Raw genomic sequence first — 11,156 nt, 5'->3', positions numbered from 1 at the left:
AAGGATGGAAATTCCACCACCTCCCTAGGGAACCCATTCCAGTGCCTCACCACCCTCCTAGTGAAATAGTGTTTCCTAATATCCAACCTAGACCTCCCCCACTGCAACCTGAGACCATTGCTCCCTGTTCTGTCATCTGCCACCACTGAGAACAGCCGAGCTCCAGCCTCTTTGGAACCCCCTTCAGGTAGTTGAAGGCTGCTATCAACCCCCCCCCCCCCCATTCTTCTCTTCTGCAGACTAAACAATCCCAGTTCCCTCAGTCTCTCCTCATAAGTCGTGTGCTCCAGCCCCCTAATCATTTTCATTGCCCTCCACTGGACTCTCCAATTTGTCCACATGCTTCTTGTAGTGTGGGCCCAAAACTGGACGCCGTACTCCAGGTGTGGCCTCACCAGTGCCGAATAGAGGGGAATAATCGCTTCCATCGATCGGCTGGCAATGCTCCTAGTAATACAGCCCAATATGCCTTTGGCCTTCTTGGCAACAAGGGCAACCTGCGGACTCATATCCAGCTTCTCGTCCACTGTAACCCCTAGGTCCTTTTCTGCAGCACTGTTGCCCAGCCATTCGGTCCCTAGTCTGTAGCAGTGCCTGGGATGCTTCCGTCCTAAGTGCAGGACTCTGCACTTGTCCTGGTTGAACCTCATCAGGTTTCTTTTGGCTCAATCCTTCAATTTGTCTAGGTCCCTCTGTATCCTATCCCCACCCTCCAGCGTATCTACCGCTCCTCCCAATTTAGTGTCATCGGCAGACTTGCCGAGGGTGCAGCCTACACCATCCTCCAGATCATTAATGAAGATGTTGAGCAAAACCGGACCCAGGACCGACCCCTGGGACACTCTGCTTGATATCGGCTGCCAACTAGACATCGAGCCGTTGATCACTACCCGTTGAACCCAACAATCTAGCCAGCTTTCTATCCATCTTGTAGTTCATTCATCCAGCCCATACTTCTTTAACTTGCTGGCAAGAATACTGTGGGAGATGGTATCAAAAGCTTTGCGAAAGTCAAGATATAGGATTTATTTTGTTCCTAATACACTAAAAAACAAACCAACTCTACTTATTGTCCTTAACTCTGCTGGTCATAGATTTCGCCTTGTGTCCTTTAGCTTCCCTTATCAATTTTCTGCAATTCCCTGTTTTTTGATTGAAATGCTTTATTATCACCTTCTCCTTGATTCCACTTGTTGTATAGTTCCTGTCAATTCCCCCATAAGCCTGGTTGGTTTTTTAACCTACCTTCATGATTGTGGCTTTTCAGGCCTCTAACAGAACATCCTTGGGACTGTTCCCAATGATCGTTCACATTTTTCTCTTTAAATTCTTTCTCCCAGCTGGCTTAGCTCAGAGATTTAACATTAGAGGCCGGGTTCTGCTCCAGCTCTGGGAGGGGACAGGGGGCTGGGAGCCAGGACTCCTGGGTTCTCACTCCCTCCCCTGTCCCTCCCCTAGGAATCTACATCCTAGACCGACGGTTCCGGGCGCTGGATGATTCGTGCACCCAGCTGACGTCCTTCCTGTACAGCTTCTGTCAGCAGAGCCGGCGCCAGCGTATCATCCAGCGGAACCGGACTGAGCGGCTCTCCGACCTGCTGGACTGGAAGTACCTGGGCCGGGTAAGTAGGAGAGGGGCTGAGTGAGTGAGTGGGAAATCCCTGGGCCAGGCCATGTAGGGGAATTGCTGGCTGGGGGGCGGGGGGGAAGAATGGCTCCTGGGGTGGTGGTGTCACAGAGTCCCCGGGCGACGCTCTGGAACTGCTCCCCACGAAGCCAGGCAGGACTCTGGTGAAGTCTCCTCTCTGGGAGCAGACTGTCTCCAGGGCAAGAAGCTCCCACGGTTTCCACCTTCCTGGGTCTGACCCTGGAGTATTCAACATCCCCGTCCCCCCGTGTGCTTCCCACAGCGAGTGCGCCGGGAGGGGGGCCTGGGGGAGCCAGAGGGCCCTGCCCCCCCAACTTCGCAGTCATACGTGACTCTCAGCCAGCCAGTAACACAGAGGTTTATTCGATGACAGGAACAGAGTCTAACACAGAGCTTGTAGGTACAGCGAACGGGACCCCTCAGCCAGGTCCATTCTGGGGGGCAGTGAGCCAGACCCCCACGTCTGCACTTCACTCCTCGTCCCCAGCCAGCCCCAAACTGACTCACCCTCCAGCCCCTTCTCCTCTGCTTTGTCCCTTTGCCGGGCCAGGATTCCTTTGTTTCCAACACCTTTAGCATCCCCTTGCTGGGGGAAGGGCCTGGCCAGTAGTTGCCAGGAGACAGAGTGTCGGTCATTTATGTGCACTGGCCCTTTGCTCTGTAACAATCACACCCCCTTATCCCACCACCTAGAGACTTAAGAAATGCATAGGGGAAACTGAGGCACCCCTACAGTATCCAGAGGAAACATTAAGGACAGTCCCACTTCAACACAGGTGGAGCTTCCCCCCCCTCCACCGCCCCTCCAGCCTCCATGGGAACCGACCCCTTGGGGAGAACCTGCTGCTGTTGGAGGCTGACATGGAGGGTGGCTGGGGGCAGGGGGAACGGGGGAGCTGTGGGGATGGCGGAAGGGAGCGGGGTAGGAGGAGGTCCTGGCCCAGCCCCCCATAATTCCCCTTGTCTTCTCCCCCACTCCAGTATTATATGTCTGCCCGACACATGGCGCTTGCCAAGGCCTTCCCCGACAACTTCACCTACGAGCCCCCGGAGGAGACAGCGGTGAGTGCGAGAACCCCGAGGGGCCCTGTATACCCAGCCCCTGCAGTCTCTCCCAAGGGGCCCCACATGCCCAGCCCCCACCCTACTCCCAAGGCACCCCCTGCAGCCCCCCTCGAGAGGCCCCCATGCCCCCTCCCGAGGACCCCTATATACCCCCACCCCACCCCAGAGGGTATTGTGTTTTGTGCTAGGTGAGGGGTCCCTGTGTCCCTAGCCCCTGCATTTGGCCCTCCCACCCTGAGGGATCCGTGTGTACCCAGCTCCTGTTTCTCCTCACCTCGCCCCAAGGGGTCTCTGCATCCTCTCCCCCAGGGGTTCCTGTGTATCCAGCCCCTGTGTGCGCCCCCCGCCCTGAGGGGTCGCTGCGTGCCCCCTGTGATCACAGAGACCCCCTTGGGACTGCCACTTGACATGCTGAAACTATCTCTCAGCCCGTTTTCCCTGCCAGCTTGGGACTTCAGAACCCTGCCTTGTTGAGCCAGACACGCTGGCCTGCTGCAACCCAGACCCAGGATCTGAACCACATTCCCAAAGCTGCAGACTGAACCGAAAACAGCTTAGCAGGTTACCAGTCTCCAGCACCCAGACACCCAGCTCCCAATGGGATCCAAACCCCAAATAAATCCGTTTTACCCTGTATAAAGCTTATGCAGGGTAAACTCATAAATTGTCCACCCTCTGTAACAGTGATAGAGAGATATGAACAGCTGTTTGCTCCCCCAGGTATTAATCCCTTACTCTGGGTCAATTAGTAAACAAAAGTGATTTTATTAAGTATGAAAATTAGGATGGAAGTGGTTCCAAGTAAGAACAGCCAGAACACAGTAAGTCACCAAGAAAAAATAAAACAAAACACGCAAGTCTAAGCCTAATACATTAAGAAACTGAATACAGGTAAATCTCGCCCTCAGGGATGTTCTGATTAGCTTCTTTCACAGCCTAGACTCCCTCCTAGTCTGGGCCCATCCTTGCCCCGGTGCAACCCTTGTTCCAGCTCAGGTGGTAACTAGGGGATTTCCAGGGCTGCCCTGCAGGTAAACAGCCATTCACAGGTCATTGAATCTGAAGCCCCCTTAACGGCTTCCTCTTAATATGTTGACAGCCGTGATACAAGTTTCTATCATCTTCTCCAAATTCCAGACGTAGAAACAACACGTGCAAACAAATAGGATGAACACACGCAGTAGATCATAACCTTTGTAATAAGCAGCCAAGAGGCCTGTGGCACCTTACAGCAGTGGTCCCCAACCTTTTCGTCTGGTGGGTGCCAGACGAAGGACCGGGGCGGCGGTTGAGCATCCGCCGAAATGCTGCTGAATTTCTGCGGCATTTCGGCGGCGACGCCTCTCGATGATGTCGCTTGTTGGCGGCGAGAGGCGTCACCACCAAAATGCCGCAGAAATTCAGTGGCATTTTGGCGGATGCTCCACCGCTGGCCAGGTTGCGGACACATTTAAATGCGGGCACCGTGTTGGGGACCCCTGCCTTATAGACTAACGGACGTATTGGAGCATGAGCTTTCATGGGTGAATACATGTGTCTGACGAAGTGGAGATTCACCCACGAAAGCTTATGCGCCAGTACGTCCGTTAGTCTATAACGGGTCGGCAACCTTTCAGAAGCGCTGTGCCAAGTCTTCATTGATTCGCTCTGATTTAAGGGTTCGCGTGCCAGTCATACATGTTAATGTTTTTAGAAGTTCTCTTTCTAGAAGTCTTTGTGATATAGAACTAAACTATTATTGTATGGAAAGTAAATCAGGTTTTTAAAATGTTTAAGATGTTTCATTTAAAATTAAATTTAAAATGCAGAGCCCCCCCGGAGCGGTGCAGTGCGAGTGCCACTGAAAATCAGCTTGCGTGCCAAAGGGTGCCTATCCCTGCTCGATAAGGTGCCACAGGACTCCTGGTCACTTTTTACAGATCCAGACTCACACGGCTTCCCCTCTGATACTGGACAACCTTTGTAATGGTGCCTTCCAAGAGACCTTTTGCATGAAGTATATTCCCCAGTATTCACACACATTTGTAAAGCATATGCAGTGCTACATCACCCCCCATAAACCCCGCGGGGAGCTGCGTCTCAGCGCCGGGCGAGGGGGTCTCCGTCCACCTGTGCGGCCATGTCTGGGTGCTGGCACTACCAGACACGTGTCTCTCTCCCCTACACAGGCTCAAGGATTCCGCTACCCCCGCCCGGCTTCTGTGCCCCCTTCGCCCTCCATCTCCCGCCACTCCAGCCCCCACCACAGCGAGACGGAGGAGGACGACGAGCGGTACGACGAGGAGGAGGAGGCGGAGAAGGATCGGCGCAACATCAAGCCCCCGGCCATGACGGGCCCCGTCCCCGAGTGGCGCAAGCCACCGAAGAAGGGCTCCAGCGAGGCCAGCACCTCCTCCAACGCCTCCACGCCCACTATGCCCTCCAGCCCCAGCGACCCCAGCAGCCCCAGCAGCTCCATCATCGAGGAGAGGAACTAGGGGAGGGGGTTCTAGACTGGTCTAGAACTAGGGAGTGCCCCCGCCTCAGGCACAACGGTTATAAGCAAGCCCCCTGCTGTCCCCGTCCTCTGCTTCTGGCTCTCCCTCTCAAGAACCCACGCTTCCCTTTTGCTGGGTTCTAGATTGCTGGTGCTAGGTTCTAGATAATTCAAAACCGGGTCTCCCCTCCTGCCCCCCCCGGTGAGATGGGTATGAACATCCCCTTCTCACTCGCTGTCCTCTGCTTCTGGCTCTCCCTCTCACGAACCCACCCTTCCCTTTTGCTGGGTTCTAGATGGCTTATGCTAGGTTCTAGGTCATTCAAAAGCAGGGGTGACCCCTCCATGTGAGATGAATATCTCCTTCCTCCCCTCTGCTTCTGGATCTCCCTCGGGACCCCCAAAGTGATGGGGTTTTTCTGTGTTCAGTGGCATGGGGGTTCTAGAGTCCAGTCTCCAAGGTGCTCTAGGACCCTGTACACTATAGGCTCTGGCCTGCTCCTCCAAACTGCCTAGAACGACCCCCATGTTGTCTGCAACACTCTGGACCATACTAGTGTTGGCAGCTGCCAATTTTCGGGAGAGATGGGGGGGGCTCTCAAATGGTATGGGCTAGGAGCGAGGTCAGCGGTGGTTTAGAGAGAGGCCTGGTCTGGAACAGGGCCTGGCTTCAGTGTGTGGGGTTGGTCTGGATCATTCAATGCTGCTTCTCACTCAAGGATGCAGGGCAGCCCTGGGTTATCATGTTTGGGGAGCTAGATTGTTCTAGAATTATATGTATTAAAATGGGGCTTGGGGAGGTAGGGTACCTATACATGATTCTGGAATGCAGCAGCGGGTGATGCTGGGGGTTCTGGAGCAGTCGAGCATGGGGTCTGCTACAGATGTTGATTGGATTGTTCTGGAGTGATGTGACATAGCAGGGTGCTGGAGCTGTTTAGGAGGAGCAGTCTAGACTGACCCTGCTACCGAGGGTGGTGAAGTCTGAAGTGTTCTGGATCCCTCTAGAACTCAGTGCAATGAAAGGGGTGGGGCCACATGTAGAAGTCCACATTGTCATGGTCTAGACCAGTCCAGAACATTGCATGGTCAAGAGATGTTGAAGGATGTTGGGTGTTCTGGAGGGGACGTCTCGAATGGCATCTCTAAGAAGGGGGAAGCGCTGGCGGGCACTGTGAATGAAAGGAGATGGGTCGGTTCCTGACTTCTGGAATGCAGCTCTACCTAGATCTGCAGCACTCCTGTGGTCGAGCAAGCATCGCCTCGGAAAGAGGTGGTCTAGATCACATTGTAGATCATTCTAGAGCATTGCGTGTAGGATGGAACGATGCTGCTGGGGGCAGGGTTCTAGATCATTCTAGTAGTGTCGGGACATATGCTAGAGACCCAAGTTGCCTGGCACATGTTCTAGGTTGTTTGAACTCACTAGACACCAGCGTGGCTGAATTGGAACGACTTGCAGGGTTTTGATCGTTCTCGGCTTGGGATTTGGTCGCTGGGTTCTAGATCACCCTGTGCTCAGGCTGAGGGGGCTGCTCTAGAACATGGCCGACAACGGGGCTGCAGGAAGGCTCCAGGATTCTGCATGCAGGTGCAGTCTGGTCACACCTCTACCCCATCCCAGACCTTCAATAACAGACCAGTCAAGAACCCGGATGCTTGATATCTAGAATGCTGCTCCTGGCTGGCCCCATCTGCTGGGGAGCGGTGGGGAAGGGTCACAAAGCTGGACCTGCTGCTGAGATGCAGCCACCTCTGGGGGAGGGGAAGGTGTCTAGACAGGGCTCCCCTTGCCTGCCAGTTTCCCAGCAACCCCAAGCCAAGGAAAATCATGTTTCAAAGCTGTTTGGGCTGCCATCCCATGCCTAGGCCCCCTGCTCTGTGCCTGGGCTGGGTACTGCACCCACGGGTGCCATGGGACGTCTGTCGGGTAAGCTTTCCCCCCCCCCCCCGGCTCATGTTTTTTATTTATGGCTGTTGCAGATGTCACTTGGTTTCATTTTTGTCTCTCCCGGGCCACAGGGAGCTGGGCCGGGCCGGGCCTAAGAATAAACGTGAGCTCAACTTAGTGTTGGCACTGTGCGTCCTGTGGGGAGCATCCCTCAGCCTGCTCGGGCCATGCAGCCGCTTCTGGAGTGCAGCGTGGGGGCTGGCTATGGGGTAGGGTGGGGGTGGATATAGGGGGACCCCTCACCCAGTGCTGGGATGCGGCTGGCTCTGGGGTGGGGCATGAGGGCTAGGTATAGGACTCCTCACCCAATGCTAGGATGGGGCTGGCTATGGAGTGGGGTGGAGGCTGGGTATACGGAGACCCCTCACCCAGTGCTGGGATGCGGCTGGCTCTGGGGTGGGGCACGGGGTCATGTTTATAAGGGGATCCCTCACCAAGTGCTGGGAGGTGGCCCATCTGAGTTGGGGCACAGAGGCTGGTTATATGAGGATCCCGCACCTGCTGCTGGGATGCGGCCCCACTGGAGTGGGATTCCAGCCTTTTGTGGGATTCAGGCTGGGGGTCAGACTGTGGGGAGCACCACTGGTGAAACAGGGTGCTCGGTCCCTCCCAGCCAAGCACCTGAGTGCCCCCCTTCCAGTGCTGCTAGGATGCTGCTCATAGGGTGGGGGGAGCAGGGGCAGGGACCCCCAGGACTCCACCCCAGTACAAGGGGGCAGGGACAGCAGCTGCCCCACCCAGGCATTAATGCCATCAGACACCCCATTAGCCAGCTAGGGAGTGCCAAGCTGGGGGGCATTGAAGATGGGAGGGGGATGTACCCCCCCCTCGGCAGGGCTTACAGTGATGGTGAAGGGGATGGGGAGCCAGGACTCCTGGGTTCTGTCATCGACTTTGCGAGGGGAGGGGTTGGAGCCAGGGGCTGGAAGCCAGGACGCCTGGGTCCTGGTCAGACACCTCACACAGCTGGAGTGCCAATGCCAAGCCTTTATTCAATGCCAGTTACAGATGTTGGAGGGAGCAGGTCACACTATGATCGGCAGGCGGGGGGGGGCCTCCGGCCCAGCTGGGCAGCAGGATTTAAGGGGCCGGCCCCACGAGCAGCTTGGGGCTCAGCTGCTGTCGCCCAGGGTGAGGCGGTCGAAGAGATACTCGCCCAGCCCTGCCTCGGGCGCCCCCACACGCCGCAGGTTGGTCACGTGGTCGCCCAGTTTCTTGAGGAGCTTCACCTCCTCGTCCAGGTAGTGGGTCTCCAGGAAATCGCACATCTGGGGGGGCAGAGGAGAGTTAGAGACAGGGATCCCCTTGGGCCTCCCCCCCCCACAGGACTTCTGGGTTCTTTCCCCACCTTGGGGATGGGAGTGGGGTCTAGTGGTTGGAGCAAGGTGGGTGGGAGCCAGGACTCCTGAGTTCTCTCCCACCTCTGGGAGGGGAGGGGGTTCTAGTGGTTAGAGCCAGGGGAGGGCCCAGACTCCTGGGTTCTCCTGAGGTGGGTCACTTACGTGGGGGTCCGCGTGGCTCATGGCCACCTTGTGCAGGTCCAGCAGCGCCTGGTTGATGGTTTTCTCCAGTTTCAGGGCAAAGTCCATGGCGGCCGCCCCGTTCCCCCACTCGTCCTGCTCCGGTTTCTGGAGGGGGGGAAGGGAGGGGGCTTAGGCCTGTGCCAGGGGGGGCAGATGGGATTCCCCTCAACCCTTTCCCATAGACCCCAGCACCCCCCACCTGCACCCCTTCCCCCATGCCCACCACTCACCTGGATAGCCTGCAGGAGGATGCGGCCCCCCCGGCGATTCTGGAAGCTCAGCAGCCGCTCGGCCTGTTCCCGCTTCTCGCCCGACAGGTGCCGGAAGAACTCGGAGAAATGGGCCAGAGCCACATCGTCCCGGTCGAAGAAATAGCCCTGGGGGGGGACATCAGTGAGCCCCAAGTGTGGGGCTGCCCCCAGGCCCCCCAGATCTGGGGATCAGGGAGACACCCCCTAGAGATCCCCCAATCCAGGGACCCCCCACCCCCACACCAGAGATCTGACCCCAAGAGACAGCCCCACCCTAGGTGGTTAATGATTAACATGGCTGGGGAGAGGCAGGGTCCAGGGAGGCTGGACGCTGCCCTAGGAGCACCTGGTAAACAACAGAGGGTGGGGGGGGAATCAGGGACCCAGGCAGCCAGAGCTGGCACCCAGGGGTGGGGAGCTGGGGGGCGAGAAAGACCCTGCACTGGGGACACACAGGTGGGAAGGGTGAGGAGGTGGGGGCGCTGGGAGCCAGGACTCCTGGGTTGTCTCCCTGGCCCTGGGAGGGGGGTGGGGTGCAGGGGTCGGAGCGGGGGTGGGGGGCTGGGAGCCAGGACTCCTGGCTTCTCTCCCTGGCCCTGGGAGGGCAGTCGGGTGCAGGGGTTGGAGCAGGGGGGCTGGGAGCCAGGACTCCTGGGTTCTCTCCCCGGCCCTGGGAGGGCAGTGGGGTGCAGGGGTCGGAGCAGGGGTGGGGGGCTGGGAGCCAGGACTCCTGGGTTCTCTCCCTGGCCCTGGGAGGGCAGTGGGGTGCAGGGGTCAGGGCAGGGGGGGGCTGGGAGCCAGGACTCCTGGGTTCTCTCCCTGGCCCTGGGAGGGCAGTGGGGTGCAGGGGTCGGGGCGGGGCTGGGAGCCAGGACTCCCGGGTTCTCTCCCTGGCCCTGGGAGGGCAGTGGGGTGCAGGGGTCGGGGCGGGGCTGGGAGCCAGGACTCCTGGGTTCTCTCCCCAGCCCTGGGAGGGGAGTGGGGTGCAGGGGGGGGGGCTAGGAGCCAGGACTCCCGGGTTCTCTCCCCAGCCCTGGGAGGGGAGGGCAGTGGGGTGCAGGGGTCGGGGCGGGGGCTCACCAGGGACTGGTAGCTGTAGCTGGCTCCCAGCAGCTGGTTCACCAGGCGGTTGGTGCCCGCTTCGCTCTGGGGGTCGTAGTTCTGGCGGATCTGGGAGCTCATGGTGCTGGGCGGTCTGGGGGTGCAGAGGCTCTGGGGGTGCAGGCCGGTCTCGGGGTGCAGAGGCTCTGGGGGTGCTGGGCGGTCCCGGGGTGCAGAGGCTCTGGGGGTGCTGGGCGGTCTGGGGGTGCAGAGGCTCTGGGGGTGCTGGGCGGTCTGGGGGTGCAGAGGCTCTGGGGGTGCAGGCCGGTCTCGGGGTGCAGAGGCTCCGTTCAAGCACTGTTGAAGCAAAAGCCTGTGGGGTCGGAGGGGGGGGCTGCGAGGCCTCTTTATACCCGCCCCACCGCGGCTCTTCCCAGCCCTGCCTGCCCCCCCCGCTGCTGAGCCCGCCCCACGCAGGGGGAGGGGCTGGGAGCCCGGACGCCGGGGTTCGCTCCCGGCTCTGGGAGGCTGATTGGAGAGAGAAAGAAGCGCCCCGCCCCCCCCAGCTGCCCCCCCGGACCCTGACTCGGCACAAATTTCCCGGGGCCCCACCCAAGGAGTGACGTCAGCATGAATCAGCAACCCCCCCGGTTTTGGGCTGTTCCCTTCATTAGCCGCCCCCCCCGGAGGGCCTGAGCGCATGTGACGCACCAACTATCCCCCATCACAAAGGGAGAGAACCCAGGGTCCTGCCCCCCCCGCGCTCTAACCACTAGTCCCCACTCCCCTCCCAGAGCCATGGAGAGAACCCAGTGTCCTGGCTCCCAGCCCCACCTGCTCTAACCACTAGTCCCCACTCCCCTCCCAGAACCATGGAGAGAACCCAGGAGTCCTACTCCCAGCTCCCCCACATTCCCTGGGGTCAGGGTCTCTGGTGTCCTGTTTTCGGGGCTCATAAGCGGATCTGGTCCAAGCCGGTTCCCTGGGGCCAGTCACGAGCTGGGGGGGCGGGGGGGTTGGTTTAATTGCTAGGGCTGGGAACAGGCTGGGGTCAGCAGGTTCGGGGTGGGGAGCGTCGTAAAGAGGCCGGCTGGGGCTGGTTGGGCTGGGGGGGGCCACTAGGAGCAGCTGGGGCAATGTGGAGACATGGTGGGGGGCAGGCGGCCGTGGGGCAGGCGGTTTCTGCTGAGTTCAGCTCTCA

General features: G+C 58.9%; 3 protein-coding genes across 3 annotated transcripts in view; 2 read left to right on the top strand and 1 right to left on the bottom strand.

Annotated features, from left to right (window-relative positions):
- The window catches only part of NTF4 (neurotrophin 4), a 1,983-nt gene extending 708 nt beyond the window's left edge, over nt 1-1,275 (top strand). Inside the window, exon 2 of the mRNA XM_030545021.1 lies at nt 1,268-1,275. Within this exon, the coding sequence (XP_030400881.1) occupies nt 1,268-1,275 (8 nt within the window). The remainder of the gene's footprint in view (nt 1-1,267) is intronic.
- A 147-nt stretch (nt 1,276-1,422) lies between these two features.
- Nucleotides 1,423-8,158, top strand: LOC115641719 (glycogen [starch] synthase, muscle-like). The gene is made up of 3 exons (XM_030545065.1): nt 1,423-1,622; nt 2,630-2,710; nt 4,882-8,158. Exons 2-3 carry the CDS (start codon nt 2,636-2,638, stop codon nt 5,188-5,190), a joined length of 384 nt encoding a protein of 127 aa, XP_030400925.1. The 5' UTR covers nt 1,423-1,622; nt 2,630-2,635; the 3' UTR covers nt 5,191-8,158.
- Nucleotides 8,113-10,363, bottom strand: FTL (ferritin light chain). Its single transcript, XM_030545066.1, has 4 exons — nt 9,995-10,363; nt 8,894-9,040; nt 8,643-8,768; nt 8,113-8,408 (listed from the first exon to the last, which is right to left on the bottom strand). The coding sequence occupies exons 1-4, from the start codon at nt 10,094-10,096 to the stop codon at nt 8,253-8,255; spliced, it is 531 nt and encodes a 176-aa protein (XP_030400926.1). The 5' UTR covers nt 10,097-10,363; the 3' UTR covers nt 8,113-8,252.
- Nucleotides 10,364-11,156: the final 793 nt, after the last annotated feature.

Source organism: Gopherus evgoodei, unplaced genomic scaffold, assembly GCF_007399415.2.
Source record: "Gopherus evgoodei ecotype Sinaloan lineage unplaced genomic scaffold, rGopEvg1_v1.p scaffold_35_arrow_ctg1, whole genome shotgun sequence".
NCBI classification, from domain to species: Eukaryota; Metazoa; Chordata; order Testudines; family Testudinidae; genus Gopherus; species Gopherus evgoodei.
The sequence above is the reverse complement of the archived record's forward strand: the minus strand, read 5'-3'. Positions and strand labels throughout refer to the sequence as shown.

What these genes read in the sequence shown, in the direction of transcription:
- LOC115641719 (XM_030545065.1), top strand. Translation starts at nt 2,636, where the DNA reads ATGTCTGCCCGACACATGGCGCTTGCCAAGGCCTTCCCCGACAACTTC. An exon ending in AGCCCCCGGAGGAGACAGCG is followed by an intron (nt 2,711 to 4,881) that starts GTGAGTGCGAGA and finishes TCCCCTACACAG; the next exon opens with GCTCAAGGATTCCGCTACCC.
- FTL (XM_030545066.1), bottom strand. Translation starts at nt 10,096, where the DNA reads ATGAGCTCCCAGATCCGCCAGAACTACGACCCCCAGAGCGAAGCGGGC. An exon ending in GCTACAGCTACCAGTCCCTG is followed by an intron (nt 9,041 to 9,994) that starts GTGAGCCCCCGC and finishes GTCCCCCCCCAG; the next exon opens with GGCTATTTCTTCGACCGGGA. An exon ending in TGAGCCACGCGGACCCCCAC is followed by an intron (nt 8,409 to 8,642) that starts GTAAGTGACCCA and finishes CTGCCCCCCCAG; the next exon opens with ATGTGCGATTTCCTGGAGAC.